The following is a 20,996-nucleotide window of genomic DNA, read 5'->3' as shown; positions in this document are numbered from 1 at the left end:
TTTAGGATTTCAGAGTGCAACTGTCTTCTTTTGTTATTATATGTCTTAAACAGAGCTGTGGCATCCAAGCTGGATTATGTCTCCAATGATCCGGCTGAATCCCACAGGACCCCATTGTCTTTAAAAGACTGTTGGGGTTCCTGTATGTTTGACGGCAGCTCCCATGGAGGCTGTATTCCCAGAGTGTATGACATGACCAAGAGACTTCAACTCATTCAAACTATTGGATATTTTTCCGCTGTAAGACTATGTGCGCACGTGTGCGTATTGCATGCAGTTACGCTGCGTTCTGCACCGCAGCGTAACTGCATGCGTCCTGCGTCCCCAGCACAATCTATGAAGATTGTACATGAGACGTGCGCATGTGGCGTATTAGAGCGCAGCGATTCGGCTGCTGCCCGAAGTGTGCGTTCTAAGAAGTGACATCTCACTACTTTCGTGCGCTTTGCATGCTGTCTATAGGGAGAGGCAGCATGCAGAGCACACGAATTCTGCAGGCACCAGGCGCTTCAGAATGGAGCTTTGCAGCTGCGCTCTGAAGCCGACCTTTTGTGTGCGGTGCAGAGTGCACACATGCGCACATAGCCTTAATGTAATTCTTATGGCTCCCATAGATATGAGACTGTCGGCCAAACCTGCAGATATTGGCTGACGGACTAATATATATGGGGGTCCGACCGACAGATTAAGTCAAGGATTGCTGACTATTTTGTAGTTAGCGAGATAAGCCACTCTCGGTGGAGCAAGACAGCGCTCCACCATGAGAGCGCTCCTGTGTATGGAGAGGGCAGGCAAGATGGCAGCTTCAAAATATTCAGGAAAATTCCAGTGTTCCTCTATTGTATCTGAGACCTAGAATTGTTGACACCAATATTGACTATGTTGAACTTTGAACAATGCTGTTAGTGGCTATAAATATGCAGATCCTGAGATGTTTTGTAATTGTGTTACTTTTGTTTAGGCACAAGCGCGATGCCACCGTATAGGGCAGAGCAAATCTGTTAAAATTTATAGATTGATCACAAGGAACTCTTACGAGCGTGAAATGTTTGATAAGGCCAGTCTTAAACTTGGCTTGGACAAGGCCGTATTACAATCAATGAGCGGTCGCGAGAATGCTACTAATGGGGTAAGTTACATAGTTACTAAGGTTGAAAAAACCTTCCTCCACCAGTTCTACACCTGGTCACAAAGTCATTTATAACCAACAATGTTGTGTGTACTGAGGAAATTATCCAGCCCTTTTTTAAAAGCTGTTATAGTATCTGCCATTACTACCTCTTGCTATAGGGCATTCCACAGTCTGACTGCTCTAACTGTAAAGAACCCTTTCCTATTTAGCTGTCGGAATCGCTTTTCTTCCACTCGCAGTGAGTATCCCCTGGTCCTTAGTATTGTCTTTGGAAGAAATAAGTAATGTGCCAGTTCTTTATATTGACCACATGTATTTATACATATAAATGAGATCTCCTCTGAGACGTCTTTTTTCTAAGCTAAACATATCTAACTTTTTCAACCTGTCGTCATATGTGAGGCTTCCATTCCTTGTAGTAGTCTAGTTGCCTGCCTTTGAACTGACTTTAACTTCTGAATGCCCTTTTTAAAATGTGGAGCCCAAAACTGGATCCCATATTCCAGATGTGGCCTTACAAGTGATTTATAGAGGTGTAACAATACGTTGGGATCACGGGATCTAATCTCTCTTTTTTTATACACCCTAGAATCTTGTTTGCTTTAGCAGCTGCTGCTTGACATTGAGTGCTGCTGCTCAGCTTATTTGTAATAAGAATCCCTAAATCCTTCTCCTGATCTGTAGTCCCAAGTTTACTTCCATTTAATGTATATTTAGTTATAGGATTACTCCGTCCTAGGTGCATTACTTTACATTTATCAACATTAAATCTCATTTGCCAAGTATCTGCCCATTCTGACATCTTATCCAGATCTTTTTGTAATATTGTACTATCAAGGTCAGTTTTTAATATCCTACATAGTTTGGTGTCATCAGCAAAGACTGACACTTTACTATCAATCCCATCCACAAGGTCATTAATAAAGAGATTAAAAAGAATCGGTCCAAGCACAGATCCCTGCGGCACCCCACTGCTGACTATAGCCCATTTAGAGAATGTACCATTTATGACTACTCTTTGTTTCCTATCTTTTAGCCAATTTCTTACCCAGTTGCATATAGTTTCCTAGTCCTTGCTTCTGGAGCTTTAGTATAAGGCTATTATGGGGTACAGTATCAAATGTCTTTGCAAAGTCCACATAAATCACATCAGCTGCATTACCAATATCCAGGTTTGCACTTACCCCCTCATAAAACCCCAACAGGTTGGTTAGACACGACTTATCTTTCATGAATCCATGCTGTCTGTCAGTTATATTATTTTCTGCAATATATTTTTGCATGTCATCCCTTAAAATGCCCTCAAAAACTTTGCATACTACTGATGTCAGGCTTACTGGACGGTAGTTGCCTGGATCTACCCTCTTACCTTTCTTAAGTCTATTGCTTCCCCTTGTTTCTTGTTTGTCTATTGTTACTTAATATTTGTATTGTGGTGCTTGAGTTACTGTGTGTTTGTGTGTGTGTATATAATTATATATATAATACAGTATGCATGTGTGTATATATAATGTGTTATATGTAGAATATATACACGCGTATATATGTCTCTGTATGTGCAGTGTGTTTGAGTCTATGAGGAGCTTAGAAGCACATTTGCAGGTTGCCAAAGTGTCTTTGTGCTTAATAAGTTGTAAAATAAAGGTGTTACAAAAACTAATAAGCTTCACTATCATGAAATTGTTCGCTAATTGTCTACATGATCTGCAAAGTGCATAACAAATGAACTACTTTGCATTTAGAGCATAACTAAATGTTTCTCCTCTTACTACCTGCAGGTACAACAGCTTTCTAAGAAGGAAATAGAAGACCTACTGCGAAAGGGGGCATATGGTGCCCTGATGGATGAAGAAGACGAAGGCTCCAAGTTCTGTGAAGAGGATATTGATCAAATTCTCTCCAGAAGAACGCACACCATCACTATAGAATCGGAAGGAAAAGGCTCAACCTTTGCGAAGGTATATTGCCAGATAATGTGTTGGTCCCATATATCTGTGCAATGTGGTAAAAGCTTTTGTTTAGAATGTTTTTGCGCTATATAGGCTGTTTTCATTTTTTATTTTTGGGTTTATTTTAGGCCAGTTTTGTTGCCTCTGGAAACAGGACAGATATATCTTTAGATGATCCTAATTTCTGGCAGAAATGGGCAAAGAAAGCCGAACTCGATCTTGATGTATTAAATGGAAGGGTGAGTTTCTACACATCCATTAGTGTAAAGGGTACATGATTAGTTGAAATTCTTCATTTGTGCTCTGGTTCTCCTCGTAGAACACCCTGGTAATTGATACCCCACGCGTAAGGAAGCAAACCAGGCTTTACAGCGCAGTAAAAGAAGATGAACTCATGGAATTTTCTGACTTGGAAAGTGATGCTGAGGAAAGACCCAACATCAAACCCCGCCGTCCTCAGGACAAGTCTCAGGGCTATGCAAGAAGTGAATGCTTCAGAGTTGAGAAGAATCTACTGGTCTATGGGTATGTGCTCGGCCTCTGAGCTGTGCTGTATGTGTCCACATGATGCTATATGTGACAAGGGCTAAGCAGAACTATTGAACATGTGCTTTTCACCACTTGCTTGATGAGAGATGTAATTCTGAGCTCACATGTCATCACCTATTAGACATCTGAATTCTTATAGAGCTCTCATTGCAGTTTGTCCTTTGGCACACAGTATGAACCTTCTCATTTCTGTGGTAGGTGGGGCCGCTGGACGGATATTCTTTCCCACGGCCGCTTCAAGCGTCAGCTTTCCGAACAAGATGTGGAAACCATCTGCCGTACCATTCTGGTCTACTGTCTGAACCATTACCGAGGGGATGAGAACATTAAAAGTTTCATCTGGGACCTCATTACACCAACAGAGGATGGGCAGACACGTGCGCTGGTGAACCACTCTGGTATGTCACACAAAGCTAGCGGATGTGTTAACCCATTATGGGAACTTGTGTTTAAACCATTTATGAAAAAAAATTGGAATAATCCTCTATTAAATAACGACATTAATAGAAATGGGAAAAAAATTAAAATCTTGGTGTTGCTTGGCTACAAGGCAGGCAGCTAACGAGTGACCACATCTAATCTGCATGCGAATTGCACATCTAGTGCTACACTCATACATATTCATGCCTGCAGCCCTTCCTGTCCATACTGCGACCAATACTTGTAGTTCTTATTTTCTTTTTCCTTATTTTTATGCCTTAATAGTTCAGGAAGCAATGCACTGAAATATTTCCTCTCCTATATAATATATATATTGATCTCTATATTGTTTTGTAATATATATTCTGTTTTTAGACGCATACTCTGTTATGTTCATATAGAGGCGCACATCGTGATGACTTTTTTTCCCTTTGCGTAGGTCTTTCTGCCCCAGTACCCAGAGGACGGAAAGGAAAGAAGGTGAAAAGCCAGAACTCCCAGCCTGTGCTCAAACACGCCGACTGGCTCCAAAGCTGTAACCCAGACGCCTTGTTTCAGGAGGATAGCTACAAAAAGCATCTGAAGCATCACTGTAACAAGTAAGTAGTGAAAGTGGCTTTCTTCTAAGGTGTGACCACACACCAGAGGCAGACGGCAGTGATTCACACTCTGCGCCGAACACTGACCTTTCTGTGGTCAAAGAACAGAGCTCCTGTGATGGCGTGTGTGAAAACTCAGTTCATTGGTTTCACACTTTTAGGTTTTAAATCTGGTTTTTAAGACTGCGGAGTATAGCTGCCTCAATGTCACACTTTATTCTTGAGCCCTGATTACATGGGGTTAAAGTGATAATGCAATTTTTAATGTGCACCTGATGTCATGAATGGGTAACCCCCAGTTAACAAATCTATAATAGGAAACATGGCTTATTAGCCTCCAACAGATTCCAATACAACTTCTATTTTGAGCTTATGTTAGAAATTTGCTCCTAAAATACTGATAGATAAAGAAGTATTGATATATATACAGTACATTATATATAATATATAAATATTATTTATCATATTAATATAGTGTGTGTGTTTACAGTATGTGTGTGCACATGTGTGTGTGTGTGTGTGTATATATATATATATATATATATATATATATATATATGTGTATATATATATATATAATTATTTATCATATTATAATAGCGTGTGTTTACAGTATGTGTGCACATGTGTGTGTGTGTGTGTGTGTGTATATGTATGTATATATATATATATATATATATATATATATATATAATTATATATGTTATTAATTATGTAGAGGCATAGAGGTCATTTTAGTTGGTGGTATTGAGGAATGTAGTTAAACTGATCGAATTTGGGGGAATTAACAAAAAGTGGATTGGTTTCCCATAGCGAGCAACCAAGTTCCAGATCTCCTGTGGCAGAAAATGTCTGTGTGATATTAACTTCCATTTCCAATATACAATTTTGTGTCCTTGTGAATTTCTGAATTGCATTTGCTGAAGAGAGGTGGTGAGAACGAATTTCCCTTCTGAGAACGCACGTCCCACTGCTGTAACCTATAGCGGGTTTTGTAGGTGACATTTTTACGCTCATTTTGAGACCTATTGAATGCTGCAGCAAGGGCGTCCATCACCTCATTAACTTTAACAAGTATTGTCCAAAGGACTGCCACCTGCCGAGAGATGACGTTTCAGCTCAAGGCCCACGGATGGCTTATGCTGCGCAATACCACCTAGTGAGTCGGCATAGATAAATGAGTCAGCCATAACCCACAGACCTGCATTCAAGCAGAATCTCCTCAACATCTGGCTAACCACTAGTCTCTGAAATAATGCATCTAGCTATTAATTATGTAGCCAGCGAGCACCAGACTCCAAGCTGTAGAGTCCCAATAACTGTGATTACCAAGTGAAGCAGGGCGTCGTTCTGGTCGTTCCTGTAGCAATGTTTATTACTATATAGACAAGTAGAGTTCTTATAATGCATCAACTTTTATTTCTTGTATGCATTTTTAATAAAACTCCTGGTTGAGTATGACCTGTTTGCATAGAAAGCCTCCAAATGGATTTTTCATACTGTATTAGTGCTAAAATAAGTGGATTTGTCAATATTGAAATGTTGCAAATCGTGTGGCTTTTACAGGAAATTTAGATTTGCAACAAGGTTATTTTTTGGGGAATTTAATGTTCCTTATTATACTCTGTAGACCAGGGATGTCTAATTCAAACACACAGAAGGCCAAAATTTCAAAAGCTGGACAAAGTACCGGGCCCCACATAGTCGTCCATGCAGAATAATGTGCCCCGCATAGCCCTACATACAGAATAATGGGCCTCGCATAGCCCTCCATACAGAATAATGGGCCTCGCATAGCCCTCCATACAGAATAATGGGCCTCGCTTAGCCCTCCATACAGAATAATGGGCCTCGCTTAGCCCTCCATACAGAATAATGGGCCTTGGTTAGCCCTCCATACAGAATGGGCCTCAGTTAGCCCTCCATACAGAATAATGGGCCTCGCTTAGCCCTCCATACAGAATAATGGGCCTTGGTTAGCCCTCCATACAGAATAATGGGCCTTGGTTAGCCCTCCATACAGAATAATGGGCCTCGCTTAGCCCTCCATACAGAATAATGGGCCTCGCTTAGCCCTCCATACAGAATAATGGGCCTCGCTTAGGCCTCCATACAGAATAATGGGCCTCGCTTAGCCCTCTATACAGAATAATGGGCCTCGCATAGCCCTCCATACAGAATAATGGGCCTCGCTTAGCCCTCCATACAGAATAATGGGCCTCGCTTAGCCCTCCATACAGAATAATGGGCCTCGCTTAGCCCTCCATACAGAATAATGGGCCTCGCTTAGCCCTCCATACAGAATAATGGGCCTTGGTTAGCCCTCCATACAGAATAATGGGCCTCGCTTAGCACTCCATACAGAATAATGGGCCTCGCTTAGGCCTCCATACAGAATAATGGGCCTCGCTTAGCCCTCTATACAGAATAATGGGCCTCGCTTAGCCCTCTATACAAAAATGGGCCCCATATAGTTCTCCATACAGAATTAATGGGCCCTCTATACAGAATGCAGAATAGCATCATGGGCGAAAAATCTATCTGCAGGCCAGACATTGGTGTTCTAGATCCTGGAGCATGATAAACATGTGTATGTATAAAATATATATAATATATATATTATAATATAATATACACGCTCCTCTATTCCACTGTCTGATCTGCGGGACATCATCTTTTGCCCGTCCCATGTCGCACACATCCTCTTCGGTCTCTCCACTCCAGGCCCTGGTTTTTTGTTGGACACGGCCTCTGACCGATGTCCCTACATTGTGTGGGCACTTGGGTGATGTTTGCTGTAGCGTCATTGTGCACGATGCTGTCCAAGACCTTGTCCAGCTGGAATACTTGGCCTAGAATTATTATTCTGAAGGATCATGTAATGGCGGAAGGGGAAAAGAGGAGGCTGGGAGGATCATATGGCGGCAGGCTGTGTAGGCGGTGATGCATTCATTTTTTTTTTTAATTTATTAAATATTTGTGCCATTTTGCTGAATTTGCCTGGAGCAAATTGCAACACAATGTGTACTCAGCAGAATACTGTTTAATGTAAACTCTGAGGAGAATTTGGTTCTCCCGTTTCCTCATCTGTGGGTTGCAGAGTCCCTCTGGTGCTCGAGGTGGATGACGTCGCTGATCTCGCCCATCCTCTCCCCGTGCCTGGAATACGCCCACCGTGAACCTCTAAGGCCTGGCAAGGGTTCAGCTAATGAAGTTTAGTCTTGACTGGTTTTGCTTGAAGGAACGCCTGAAGTTCACCTGCAAAGTGACATTGCCGTTTCCCCGTGCGACGTATAGTTAAACCTTGGCAGGCTGTGCGGACTTCCTGCAAGGAGCGGGCTGCAAGTGGTTATAGCTCTATAAAACTGGCTTTCTTACAGAAAACAAATAGTTATATAATCCGAAAAACCCACCATCCCATTGTGAGGGTTTATTGTTCAGTGGTTTAAAAAAAGACAGGAGGGGGGAAAAAAAAAAAACAGATTATAGATCTCGTTTATCCTTGCAACTTCTGATGTGCTTCCAAAAATGGTATTAAGGCAGCAGCTGAGGAAATTTTATGAGATAATGAAGCAGAACAGTTACTGAAAGCCATCTGCTCGGTTGTTTACAAACTTGCTCCAGTACTTCAGAGGCAGCGGTGCAGTACGTGTCTGAACTTCACAAGCTGCACTAGGTAGGACTAAATGTAATGCGCCTGGGTTGGGCCCAGCCTGCTCCCTCCCTGTGCAGCGTGAGCGGTTGCCAGGCAGGCCCGTTGGAAGCCAGCAGAAAGCACCACACAGAGGTGATTATATGCCACCATCTGTCACGCTTCAAGCCTACCATACAGCATGGCTAATCAGCCTTGGCAGGATGATGGATGAACAGCAGCAGCTGCCAAAAGCCACTGTTGGCAAACAATTCTGAAGTTAAGAATTTCTCCCCTCACCCCCTCTCTTCTCCTCCTCTCCAGGGTCCTGCTGCGTGTCCGCATGCTGTACTATCTCAGGCAAGAAGTGATAGGGGACCAAGCTGACAAAATCTTAGAGGGTGCTGACTCAAGGTTAGTGAATATACTGCTTGTCCTTGTCACAGAAGAGCAAGGTCTGTACCTGCTGTTACCAATTATGCTCCTACGCCTCCTACATTCTTGATTTTTCTCTTCTCCGTTTGCATTAACCCTTTGCCAGCTGGGTATAAATTGATGCCGTGAATACAAGTGTTTATTGCACTTTGTAGGGGTTCCATGTCTGACTGTTTATCAAATAGAAATATTGGTCTTTTTCCAAGGCTAAAATTAGAGCGGTCATATTTGGATCCTTCACTTCAGATCGGTAATGAGTGACGCGGTCATTTAGGAAAAACTAGTGGAGATGTTGAATAGAGCTGGATCTGTACAGACTGGCAGGAATATGCGGGCACACGGTCTACACCTCCACCACTGTTTACTTTAGTGATTTCCAACCACTGGACTGATGATTAGTTAATTCGGTCACCAACTCCTCCCCCCACCCCACTAGCTCATTTGCTTTGATGTTGCACCATTTTTTTCCCTATAACACTTTTCCCCTAATATTGATTGAACCAAGTTTGCTGTGTTTATCATCATTCGTGAAATTTGACGTCTTGTGTCTTTTACAGTGAAGTAGACGTGTGGATACCAGAGCCATTCCACGCAGAAGTTCCTACAGACTGGTGGGACAATGAAGCTGATAAATCTCTTCTAATTGGTGTCTTCAAGCACGGTATGTCTTGTTTTAAACTTCTCTTGGCTCATGCTTAGGATTATGGGTCTCTATACTTCATGATGGACATGTTGGATCTTGATCTCTTAGAACAAGGGTCCCCAACCTGTGGCCATGGACCATGGTGTGTGGCTCGCGGGACCATGGTGTGTGGCTCGCGGGACCATGGTGTGTGGCTCACAGGTCTCCAGATGATAACTTTTGTCAGTACCACACATAGAAGATAGGATCTGGATGCGTATACAGTATACTGGTACTATGGATTAAGAAAAAAAATGTTAAGCTTGAGCAAGGATGATTTTGCCTGATAGAGGAGATGCTTGAAGCTGGATGCAATGGTGTGGTGGGCGTATTTGTGATTGCTAAATGGGGGATAGATCGGAATCCCTGGATGTAAGGATCCTGCCTCGATGGGATTTTTATGGGGAAGCTTTATCTGTCATTACACGTATTGGGGGCTTTGGATGTGTCTCATGACACTTTCTCAGAGCTAAATGTGACTCTTAAGGAAAAAAAAGGTTGAGGACCACTGTCTTAGAACATCGTTTGCAAAAAATGGAAACTATTTCGCCAGAGAATCCCATTTCTTGTCTAGCATTTTAAAGAAATTGTTTGAAAAAAACAAGCCCGGTGTAAAAGCCCCGTACACAACAGCCGGTTATACTCTCCATTGACTTTATCACATTTTTCAAAGAGTTAGCGAAGATCTGAAAAATACTCCACTTTTTTTTGCGCGACGTCCAAGACGTGGGCGGGGAATGAAAATATTTAACACTCATCTATAAATAAAGTAAATCCATATTTGTAGTAATAATGGCCGAGCGGCGCTATAGATCTCCATAAACTTAGCTTCTAGCACTGCTTTTCTTGCTAACTCTGCCAACCAGTGTCAAAGTGGATGGTGGGCTTAACCTCTGCTATTAATCTGTACAAGTGCCTCCTGGGCTTTGTTCCAAGCAATATTTCACAAATGTCAGCGCCGAGAACTCCCAGCTCCCTTGAGTGGGATGCAGCCTTGTTAACTTTGAAAGGCTCGGGGATGCAGAGCTGGCATGATATATACAGTGAGCGATTCCTGATTATAATCCCAATTCTCTGGAGGTCGCAGGCGTATTCTCAGCAGCATGGCCTGACTAAAGGGGAGAATGATGGCTTATAAAACCTTTCATGATTACAGTTTGGCTCCAGGCTCTACAGCAGTTAGGAGAAGTGTGTTGTAGTACAAATCCTAATTGAATTGTGCTGTTCTGCCTATGTACGGCAGCCTCGTGCTCCTCTCGTAAATGGGGGTCTCAGCTGAGGCTAGTCAGATCTAAAATCATTCTCCTGCCGTGCACTGTTGGGATCTGCCATTTTCTATCTAGTCAGTTCAGCCGGTTAAAAAAAGCAAAACAAGTGTGTTAAAACCGTAGAGGGAACAGTGTCATCTTTCTGACATACATCACATGAAACCTAATAAGACAGGTTCGATGGCCTTTCATATAACCCACGTTGGCTGAGTGAGTGGGGAGGGAAGAAGAGCAGTTAAAAATTTAGGCCGCAGCTCCGCCGAAGGAAGGCAAACAATGGATTAGAATAAAGGGTGGGCCATGTGATGTAGACAATGTGAAAGAAATCATTAACCTACTGTTCTCTTCCTGTTGTAGATGAGAATCAAATATATAGACCATGTTCTTCCTGTAATTGATGGCTACTTAGTCCTTTTTCCTTTCTTTGTGTTACTAGAATCTAGAGGTAATGGCTAAACCACAGTTCAGATCAGGTGTAAACCATTTGTATAAAAGGCATAATACTTTGCCCTCCATACATCCGATGAAGTCTGAGGCTTTTTCCTAGTCTAGTCTTTCCATTACGTTGCCTGAAATATATAATACTTCTGTATAGGGTACGAGAAGTACAATTCCATGCGGGCCGACTCGACTCTGTGCTTCCTGGAAAGAGTTGGAATGCCTGACGCTAAAGCAATTGCTGCGGAGCAGAGGGGGACAGATATGCTGGCAGATGGCGGAGACGGGTATGTTACAATTTAGGTAATATTTGCTATAACCATAAATGATGGTATTGGTGGTAACACTTTTTTTTCTTCTTTGACAGAGGGGACTTTGACCGAGAGGATGAAGATCCAGAATACAAGCCCACAAGGCTTCAGTTTAAAGATGACATTGATGTAAGGACAGAGAGTTACTTCCCAACATATGGAATTTTTTTTGATAACTTGGGCAGAAAGTCCCTGTAAAGTCAATCATCACAACGCTTTTTTGTTTTCTGTTTTTAGGAGTTTGCCAACTCTCCCTTAGAGGATAAGGAAGAGTGCATGGATGTGGACATGCAGGGTAAGAAATGCCCATTTTGTATTGTTGCCGCATCTGTTTGATCAATATCCATGCTAATTGTTATCCTCACTGGATGTGAATGTGAGGTCCAACTTCCTAAACAAAACTTGCTGCACTATTTTGACAATATTTTTAATTTTTTTTTAAAGTTCAAATAATTAGTCATTTTTGGCATTTTGTCTATGTACATGTATGTGATGCAGCCCCATGAATGATTCAAAAAGTCTGAAGTTGATATGATAGTCCAAATACGTCTTGATAGGCTTAACATGTTGAATGCTTTGGGGATAATAACTCAATAACTATAGAAACAGTAAAGGTTAATGCAACCTGGTCTTTTTGCAGAAAAGAGTGGTGAAGGCAGTGCAGAGGGCAAACTATACTGGCCCCACACCTCTGCTCTCACTACTCGCCTGCGGCGGCTCATCACTGCCTATCAACGCAGCTACAAGCGACAACAAATGAGGCAAGAAGCACAAATGAAGACTGATCGTAGAAGAAGACGGCCTCGGGAAGAAGTAAGAGCCCTGGAAGCAGAAAGGGAAGCAATTATCACTGAGCGTAGGCAAAAGTGAGTCCTTACGCTTTGTAGATCTTTCTTTAGTTTTAATGCCAATGGATGAATACTAACACCGCTTCTATTTTGTGAAGGTGGACGAGACGGGAAGAGGCTGACTTCTATAGAGTGGTGTCCACTTTTGGAGTGATTGTTGACACAGCTAAACAGAAGTTTGACTGGAACCAGTTTAGAGCTTTTGCCCGCTTAGATAAGAAATCTGATGAGAGCTTGGAGAAGTATTTCAACTGCTTTGTGGCAATGTGCAGACGAGTGTGTCGCATGTCCAGTAAGCCTGAAGATGGTATGTAACTTGGTTTGTAACTTTGGGAACAGTAATGTTTCAAAGCTTTGGCTTATGACTTTGGTTATCTTCTTTTAACTTTTTTTTTCTCTCTACAATTTTTCTGTGTTTGACAGATTTTTGTGACCTTTCTATGCTGATTGAGCCTATAACTGAGGAGCGCGCGTCTAGAACACTCTACCGAATTGAACTTCTGCGCAAAATAAGGGAACAAGTTCTTCATAACCCCCAGTTGAATGAACGGCTTAAATTATGCCAACCAAGCCTTGACTTACCAGAGTGGTGGGAGTCTGGGAAACATGATAGAGACTTACTGATTGGTGCTGCAAAACATGGCGTTAGTAGGACAGACTATCATATCCTCAATGATCCAGAACTCTGTTTTCTGGAGGCACATAGGAATTTCGCTCAGAACAGAGGAGGAAATGCACATCCCAACATGCCCATCCTTTTACCACCTGGATCTAGTTATAGTGATACACCACCCATAATGCCCTCCACTCCAGTACGGGACGAGAAAGCTGGAGAGCTGGAGGATGTAAAGTCTGAAAAGACTGAGGATGCTGAAGTAAAAGAAGAAGCAGAGGTTAAAGAAGAGGAGCCAGTGGAGTCTGATGAGAAGCCTATAAAACAGGAAAGTGATCCTGAACCTGTACCTATTAAAAATGAGATTAAGGATGGAGATATGATTCCAGATGTTGATCCAAAATCCAATTCTGAGAAGGGCTCTGAAGAAGATGATGAAAAATTGGATGATGACGATGACAAGTCGGAGGAGTCCTCTCAAGCAGAAGGTATTTCTCAAGTTTCATAACTTATTTCTTGGTTTAGTATACTGCCATTTTACAGTGGTCCCATGTCACTTTAACAGTTTTAACCTACCTGCCTGTTTTATGTGGAGCGACCCATCTGTTTTCCATTGCCAGTATAAAAAGTGGTAGGAATTAGACTTCCTAATGAATTTCTAGTGTCGACCTGCTCTTAAATTTCTTAACTAAAGCCTCTGTTCTTGAAGCCTTTTTCCAAAGAACTACAAAATGGAGCTTACGAGGAGTTGTCACTTTTTTATTTTGAATGACAAAAATACAAAATAATGGAAAATGCAGACTGAATTCAATTAAGCTCATTGGCCATGACTTGCAAAACATAGCTACTTTCTTCCAAAAAAACACGTTAAAGGGGATGTCCCCTTTCAGAAAATCCAAGTCCCTCGTGCAGATTATTTTAAAAAATAAATAAATCAAATTCAATTTACGCCTGGGGATCTGATGTTAGCTGCAGCCAATAAGTGACTGACTTAAACATTCCATCTCCGCGATCAGTGCCACTGAGCTCACTGATTGGCTGCTGTCAAGCTACTGCAGCCAATACCAGGCACCAAGAGCAGCCAGCACTGGACCCGGTGAGGGAGAGTTAAGTGCGATTTATCCCTGCGCTCAGCTATTTGAATTTTCCCCATGAAAATCCCCTTTTATTACTTGTCCATAGATTGAGGTTTGGCAGCACAGTCCTATTAATAGGTGAAAATACACTGTATTGGTATGAAGTGTATATACGCTTGTCCCTTAATTTCAATGCAGTGTAACGGTTTCTGAAAGTGGTAACCGTTGTTATAGAATTTTTGGTCGACCTGGTCTGTAGCCACAATAGAGAATGTCTTGTCATGAGATCCCGGATCAGCCAGTGGTTGTCCGGCCACCTCTGAGCTCCTATTTTCCATTGTTTATATATAGATTTTTATTTTTCCCCTCTATATTTAGTAATCTGTTATTGTTTCAGCTGGAATAACCTCTCAAGATAAAAACTTTGATGAAGAAAGCAACGCGTCCCTGAGTACAGCCAGGGACGAAACTCGGGATGCTTTCTACTTGGAAGATTGTGATCAGTCTGGACTTCATATGCTCCGCGAGAGGACATTTTCCTTTTCTTTCTGGCCCAAGGTATGTTGCAGTTTGGAGTATACAATGTACTCTGTAGTAAATGGCTGTGATGTGCTCGCTGTATGTTTTAGATTATAATAAGGCAAAAAAGCTTCCTAATCACCATGACATGGCCATCTGGTTATAAAAACAAGACACTAATAGGCTTATTCCTGTGGAAAGGAGGCGGTTTGCAGCAGCTGTTGTGCTCTGGTTGTGGTCTTTAAGCAGTGTCTCTGTTTTGGGAGGTTTTGCTTAAATTGCTTAAAAAAAAAAAATGCTATAGAGACATAATGGGTCCCACACAGTAACTGTTGGGCATGTGTTTGTGCATTTTCGTGTGAGGCCACTTTATTATTTGGGAGGGGGAGGGTTCAAAATAAAAGATTTATGTCCATTTTTTTTTTATTTTTTTTTTAAATTGAGGGCTATGCTGTGGAGCAAGTTAAGTGATTGAGGATTCTGGGGAAGTCTTTCTAATGCTGAACTTTATTAGTATTGACGCTAATGAGGATCCGCTCAGAAAAGGCCGGTGTGCTGTGAAGAACGCCGGCGAGTGCTAGATACTGGAAGCAGATGTTTCTTTCTTTGCTCACCAGCTGATGATTCTAAGAAACAATGCTCTACACCCTCAAACAGTAGGAGTCCGGCGTATATGCAGACACTGCCTACTATTTTACCCCCCACAGTAACTTCTTCTTTTCTCTCACAGAATACACAAGGCTAAAAGGGCTTTTTAGACTCACACAGGTTAAATGAATGGTAACAAAAAAGTAGTGGAAAAAAAAGAGGAGGTAGAAATGACTTTGTTACAACTGAAAACAGTGAGTGCAACTTATTTTGTTAATTTCTTCTGTCATTTGTGCTTTTCTTGGTATGATGCAGGATCGCGTGATGATCAATCGATTAGACAACATCTGTGAGACTGTGCTGAAAGGAAAGTGGCCAGTAAATAGGCGGCAGATGTTTGAGTTCCCGGGGCTCATCCCTGGGTACACACCAACTGCCCTGGACAGCCCGCTGCAGAAGAGAAGCTTCGCTGAGCTCTCCATGGTGGCCCAGGGCAACTTCAGTGGAAGTGAAGATATCAGTGCTTCACCACAACTGTCTCAGGCAAGTTATGCTCGCGGACAGTGAACTGGTATTGTAATGTGTTGTAGTGTATGTTCTTGATTTTTGTTTTTTCCTGCAATGTTAGATGGCAAAGTGACATAATAGTGATGTTTGTGCATGTATTATGGCCTTCAAGTATACTATGTGGACAAAAGTAATAAAAATCTGGATTAAAAGAGCGCAATAGGGTCTTACCCAGTAAAAAGGAATAAAAGTAATAAGGGAATGTGCTCACCTTATTGGGTTGTGTATCCCACAACCAGAAGTAAAGCCTGGTGGATTTCCTGATGAAGTGGGGTTACACTTCGAAACGCGTTGAATTAAACCACCTCGTATCTTACCTCTCCTGGATGTGTTGTATCTCCAGCAGCCCAGTAACAGTTCCGCATTTACAGTGTTCCCGAGTGACAAAGTAGTAACACATCTGCTAATCATTGAAATCAGGTTTTTCATTCAGTCACATTGCCACAGATTTATATAATCCATCCCCTAATCATGCCGCCTGCCATTACATACATTTTGGAAAGTATAGGTCATTCTAAAGAGCTGACAGGTATCAGTGTGGTCCTGTAATAGGATGCCACCATTGCAAGCCAGATCTTGGAATATTTAGGAGGGAAGAAATTTTGAAATCATCAGTGAGTGGTATTAAAAAGTAGAGGTGTTTATGAACTACAGCAACCTGGGAAAAAAGTGGAGACAATTCAAAGCTTTAGAGTGGGATCACCAAAGAGCAGAGGGTAAAAAAGTTGGCAACACTCTTCTGACTCCATAATTGCATAGTCTAAACCTTCTGGCACTAACATCTTTACAAACCCTACGTGCAAAGACCATCATGGCATGGGTTTGATTTCCATGTGCGAACAGATAAATGCAAGCCTTAAATCACCAAGCACAATGCCAAGTAATGGATTGAGTGGTGTAAAGCCACCACTACTGAACTCTGGAGTAATCAAAACTTCTTCTATGGTGTGACAACTCAGGCTTTTCTATATTAAATAAGAGTTCATAAAAGCTCCTGTGGGAAGTCACAATATTTTTGTCTATATAGCATATATGGACTTCCATGTTTTATTTTTTTTTAATATTGACAGTTTTCTGTTTACTTCTAGGATGCTGCCTTGACCCTGTCTGTACCACGTCAGCGCAGACGGAGAAGAAGGAAAGTTGAGGTTGAAGCAGAAAGGGCTGCCAAACGAAGAAACCTTATGGAGATGGTGGCTCAACTGCGTGGAACCCAAGTAGGGGCAGAAAATGGACAAGAGACTGTTGTGGATTTATCAAATGCCTCAAGGGAGGCAACAAGTTCTACCTCAAATTTTGCATCTCTTACTCCTAAGTTTATCTTGCCTAATTCATCCACCCCTGTCCCTGATGCCTTCAAAACTCAAATGGAGCGACTGCAGGCAGGTCTTTCTTGCACACCGACCAGGCATCTTCTCAACGGTTCTTTAATAGATGGAGAGCCTCCAATGAAGAGGAGAAGGGGAAGGAGGAAAAATGTGGAAGGTCTCGATCTTTTGTTTATGAGCAACAAGAGGAGTTCTTTATCTGCGGTAAGCAAACATGGCATACTGCAGATATACTTAGTTAACAAGTCAACCGAGGTGGCTTATTGCTTGCTTCAATAAAGAACTAAATAATTTTATCTTTTTGCATTTGTTAGAAGTTATATATTCTTGGCCAGTAGAAACAATGCAAGAAAAAAAAAAACCCCTACAAGTAATAACATACTTGGTTTTTTTATCTCTTAAGGAGGATACTGATGTGACCAAAGCATACGAGGAAGACATTGAAACACCACCAGCCAGAAACATTCCATCTCCCGGGCAGCTGGAGCCAGAAACCCGGATCCCTGTTATTAACTTGGAGGATGGGACCAGACTAGTGGGGGAAGATGCGCCCAAAAATAAAGATTTGGTTGAATGGTTGAAATTGCATCCTACGTACACCGTTGATATGCCAAGTTATGTACCAGTAAGTAGAATAAACCACCAGTATATAAATTCTAGCTCTTAATGTAACTTTAAAAAAGCATCTTTTTTCCATTTTTATGTAAGCTGCTGGATCTTTTTTACTTATTTTTTAACCAAAAATTCTATTTAAATGTCTTCTACAGAAGAGCACAGAGATGTTGTTCTCCCCATTTCAAAAACCGAAGCAGAAACGTCATCGATGTCGGAATCCTAACAAATTGGATATTAATACATTAACGGGAGATGAACGAGTGCCTGTAGTCAATAAGCGAAATGGAAAGAAGGTAATATTATGAAAAAATACAATTAATCTGCTGTTCCTTCACTCAAGATATTTCACTCATTCCTATAAGGGCAATAGAAGTATTTTCTTCTAAAAACGGGATTTATATTGCTATGTGAGCATTTATCTATTGGAAGTACTGATTGTAGCACATTTTATTGCCATTAAAGCGGTTGGGGTTCAATAGAAGTGAAACTTTCCCGTGAATTAGAGGGGCCTGTTCTTAAATGGTTAAATATGGTTGAAAAAAAGTCAAATATTTAACTGTAAAAAAATCAAACTAATATTGTGTATAATGTATGTTTCGCTCTTGTACATTACAGATGGGCGGTGCAATGGCTCCTCCTATGCGGGATCTTCCTCGCTGGTTAGAAGAGAACCCAGAGTTTGCCGTAGCGCCTGACTGGACAGACATTGTTAAGCAGTCTGTAAGTACAATATGGTTTTATCTTGTTTAACATATTTTAATGTTCTTTCTGAACTTTTCCCTATGGGGGTAACTAAGTTGTGAGATTTTAGAACCACGATATCTTGCAGTCTTTCAATAAAAGTGTTGACGGTTGACAATGTGTTCCTTTCTTCAGGTTTAGAGTTGATTATAATACTTCTTTCCTCTTCCTCTACTAATTGCAAATGTTTTCTATTTTAGGGATTTGTACCAGAGTCTATGTTTAACAGACTTCTGACTGGACCTGTTGTAAGGGAAGAGGGAGCTAGCAGAAGAGGTAGAAGGCCAAAAAGTGAAATTGCCAAAGCGGCTGCAGCAGCTGCTGCTGCAGCAGCCTCCACGTCTGGAATAAACCCGTTGCTGATGAATAGCCTGTTTGCTGGAATGGATCTTGCCAGTCTTCAGAATCTTCAGAATTTGCAGTCTCTCCAGCTCGCTGGTCTTATGGGGTTCCCTCCAGGTCTCGCAACAGCTGCTGCAGCTGGAGGCGATTCTAAAAACCCTGCCGCAATGCTGCCTCTGATGCTCCCGAGCATGGCAGGGCTACCCAACATGTTTGGGCTTGGTGGACTTCTAAATAACCCCTTAGCAGCTGGAAGTGGTAATTCTACTACTGCTTGCAATCAAGGAGAAGCTGAAGATGGCACTTCAAAGTCTAATGAGAAGAAGACAGACACTGATGAGGATGGCAAAGATTCTGAGAAAACTACAGACACTGTTAATGCTACTGACTCTGGCGCTGCTGCTGCTACCACCACCACAGCGGGGTTAGCTGCAAATCCTTTGGCCTTCAGTCCTTTCCTACTGTCTACCATGGCTCCAGGCCTGTTCTACCCATCCATGTTTCTACCTCCAGGGCTTGGAGGATTGACACTGTCTGGTTTTCCATCACTAGCTGGACTTCAGAGTGCTGTAAGCTCTAGTGAAGAAAAGGCCACTGACAAAGCGGAAGTAGAGAGCCAGGAAGCCAGTGATGTAGAGGAGAACCTGGACAAAACTGCAGATTCATCCGTTTTGGAAGATGAAACAGCACATGGAGAAGAAATGGACTCGCCCAGTGCCGGAGATGAACATGACAAGGACAACGATGAATAACCGTCTCAGTTACAGTGTTCTAATTTTTATTTTTTTTTTTCAAGTGGTAGTCCTACTGTTTACACTCACAGTAAATGTCCATAACTAGTTTTTATAAGCTGTTCTGTAAAATAGTGTAGCAAAAAAAAAGAAAGAAAAAAAAAATCCAAGTCATGTCACATGGATGTGTCAAAAAGGTATTTTGGTCATTAAGTATTGTGCAGTGCATTATTTATAATTTCTTGCAAATGTTTTTGAGGACAGATTATTTTTTTTTCTAAAGGAAATTTACATAATGCGCTGCAGCGGTTTATTTTTGTTGTTATTTTTTTACCGTTGGTATTATAAAAGCAGCAACTTTTTTGGAAAAATGGTGCAACTCGAAGGATTGGCTGCTTAAGGAATTTATGAAGTTATTTATCTTTTTTTGTTTTTTCTTTTGCTGTGAAGGTCAAGATGAATTTCTTACATATCATTACCTTTTTTTTGACTGTATATGAGGGTTCCACACACACAAAACCGTTTCAGACAATCTCCATGATGTAGTGACGTCTCTGTCTAGAGGCACAGCAATACAAGGCAGCTGTTGAATGTGAAAAGTATCCTATTCATTTTTCATTTTATTTTATTTTTAACACACATACACTGCTAAAGTCGTTACAGGACAAAACTACAGTTAAATCGTCTCATGAGTTTTTATAATGCACTGGTTTAAGCATAAAATTAAAATCAGGTACCTTTTTTGTTGTTTTTTTTTTTTCCTTTTTTATTTTTAATTTAAAGGACTTTGTTACTTTAGCCACAAAGCTAAACAGCATTACCTCAACTCTAAAAACTAGCCTTGAAGTTTACAGACATGACTTTGTAAATGTTTGTTTTATTTTTTTTCCTTTTTTTTAATTTTTTTTTTTTTTTTTTTTTTTTTTGAAACTGCTATCATGTAAGATAAACTGTAAATTGCTGCCAACAGTAGTAATGATGCTTTTAATAAAAGTGATCCATGAGATGCAGTGATGTAATTAGAAAACGTAGAAGTGTCTAGGGAAACCAAATCAGAACTGGTGTACACCACTTTATATTTTGTATTCACAATAGAAGCAAATACAGTATTATGGCTTTTTGTATATTTTCCTTTTTTGCTATTTTTCTAGTGCTATCGTTTTAGTTTTTTTTTTTATTATTATTATTATTGTAAGCGAACTGCTATATGGCAGCCAAGGGGAAAAGAGGACACAACAAATATATCTTTTCTGTGGTTCAGCGTTGCTATCTGCGCACGCAATGACTGCACTCTCTTCCAAACATCGCTAACCTGGGAGCTCTTCAGAAAACAAAAAGGTCTGCACAGGGAGAAGGAGAACTCTTAGCAACAAAGGGGTAAAGGAAAATGAGGCTTTAATAGGCACAATATGTAGGTCATTTATCTGTGGTTAATGGGTAGAAAAACAATACAATGGTGTCAGCTAGAGACTGACTCACTGGTATTCTGAGCACTCTGCAGCTTACATAGCCAGCAAGTACTGTGCCAAATAAACATGCGATGAAAACTGACCCAGTTTTCTGAAAACCAGAAGCTGTCCGACAAAGTATTGATTTTTCAGTATTCACTGACCT

At 41.2% G+C, this 20,996-nt stretch overlaps 1 protein-coding gene across 1 annotated transcript in view; it reads left to right on the top strand.

Annotated features, from left to right (window-relative positions):
* The window catches only part of CHD7 (chromodomain helicase DNA binding protein 7), a 189,219-nt gene extending 168,711 nt beyond the window's left edge, over positions 1 to 20,508 (top strand). The window contains exons 18-38 of the mRNA XM_075353247.1: positions 962 to 1,129; positions 2,911 to 3,090; positions 3,210 to 3,320; positions 3,401 to 3,606; positions 3,829 to 4,028; positions 4,490 to 4,649; positions 8,605 to 8,694; positions 9,273 to 9,376; positions 11,261 to 11,390; positions 11,471 to 11,543; positions 11,652 to 11,709; positions 12,055 to 12,280; positions 12,361 to 12,569; positions 12,686 to 13,363; positions 14,349 to 14,509; positions 15,374 to 15,601; positions 16,714 to 17,157; positions 17,357 to 17,578; positions 17,721 to 17,861; positions 18,184 to 18,288; positions 18,510 to 20,508. Of these exons, the coding sequence (XP_075209362.1) occupies positions 962 to 1,129; positions 2,911 to 3,090; positions 3,210 to 3,320; positions 3,401 to 3,606; positions 3,829 to 4,028; positions 4,490 to 4,649; positions 8,605 to 8,694; positions 9,273 to 9,376; positions 11,261 to 11,390; positions 11,471 to 11,543; positions 11,652 to 11,709; positions 12,055 to 12,280; positions 12,361 to 12,569; positions 12,686 to 13,363; positions 14,349 to 14,509; positions 15,374 to 15,601; positions 16,714 to 17,157; positions 17,357 to 17,578; positions 17,721 to 17,861; positions 18,184 to 18,288; positions 18,510 to 19,403 (4,788 nt within the window). The 3' untranslated portion in view covers positions 19,404 to 20,508. The remainder of the gene's footprint in view (positions 1 to 961; positions 1,130 to 2,910; positions 3,091 to 3,209; positions 3,321 to 3,400; positions 3,607 to 3,828; positions 4,029 to 4,489; positions 4,650 to 8,604; positions 8,695 to 9,272; positions 9,377 to 11,260; positions 11,391 to 11,470; positions 11,544 to 11,651; positions 11,710 to 12,054; positions 12,281 to 12,360; positions 12,570 to 12,685; positions 13,364 to 14,348; positions 14,510 to 15,373; positions 15,602 to 16,713; positions 17,158 to 17,356; positions 17,579 to 17,720; positions 17,862 to 18,183; positions 18,289 to 18,509) is intronic.
* Positions 20,509 to 20,996: the final 488 nt, after the last annotated feature.

The sequence above is a fragment of the Anomaloglossus baeobatrachus genome, chromosome 6 (genome assembly GCF_048569485.1).
Source record: "Anomaloglossus baeobatrachus isolate aAnoBae1 chromosome 6, aAnoBae1.hap1, whole genome shotgun sequence".
NCBI classification, from domain to species: domain Eukaryota; kingdom Metazoa; phylum Chordata; class Amphibia; order Anura; family Aromobatidae; genus Anomaloglossus; species Anomaloglossus baeobatrachus.
This window is presented reverse-complemented; position numbering and strand designations above follow the sequence as displayed.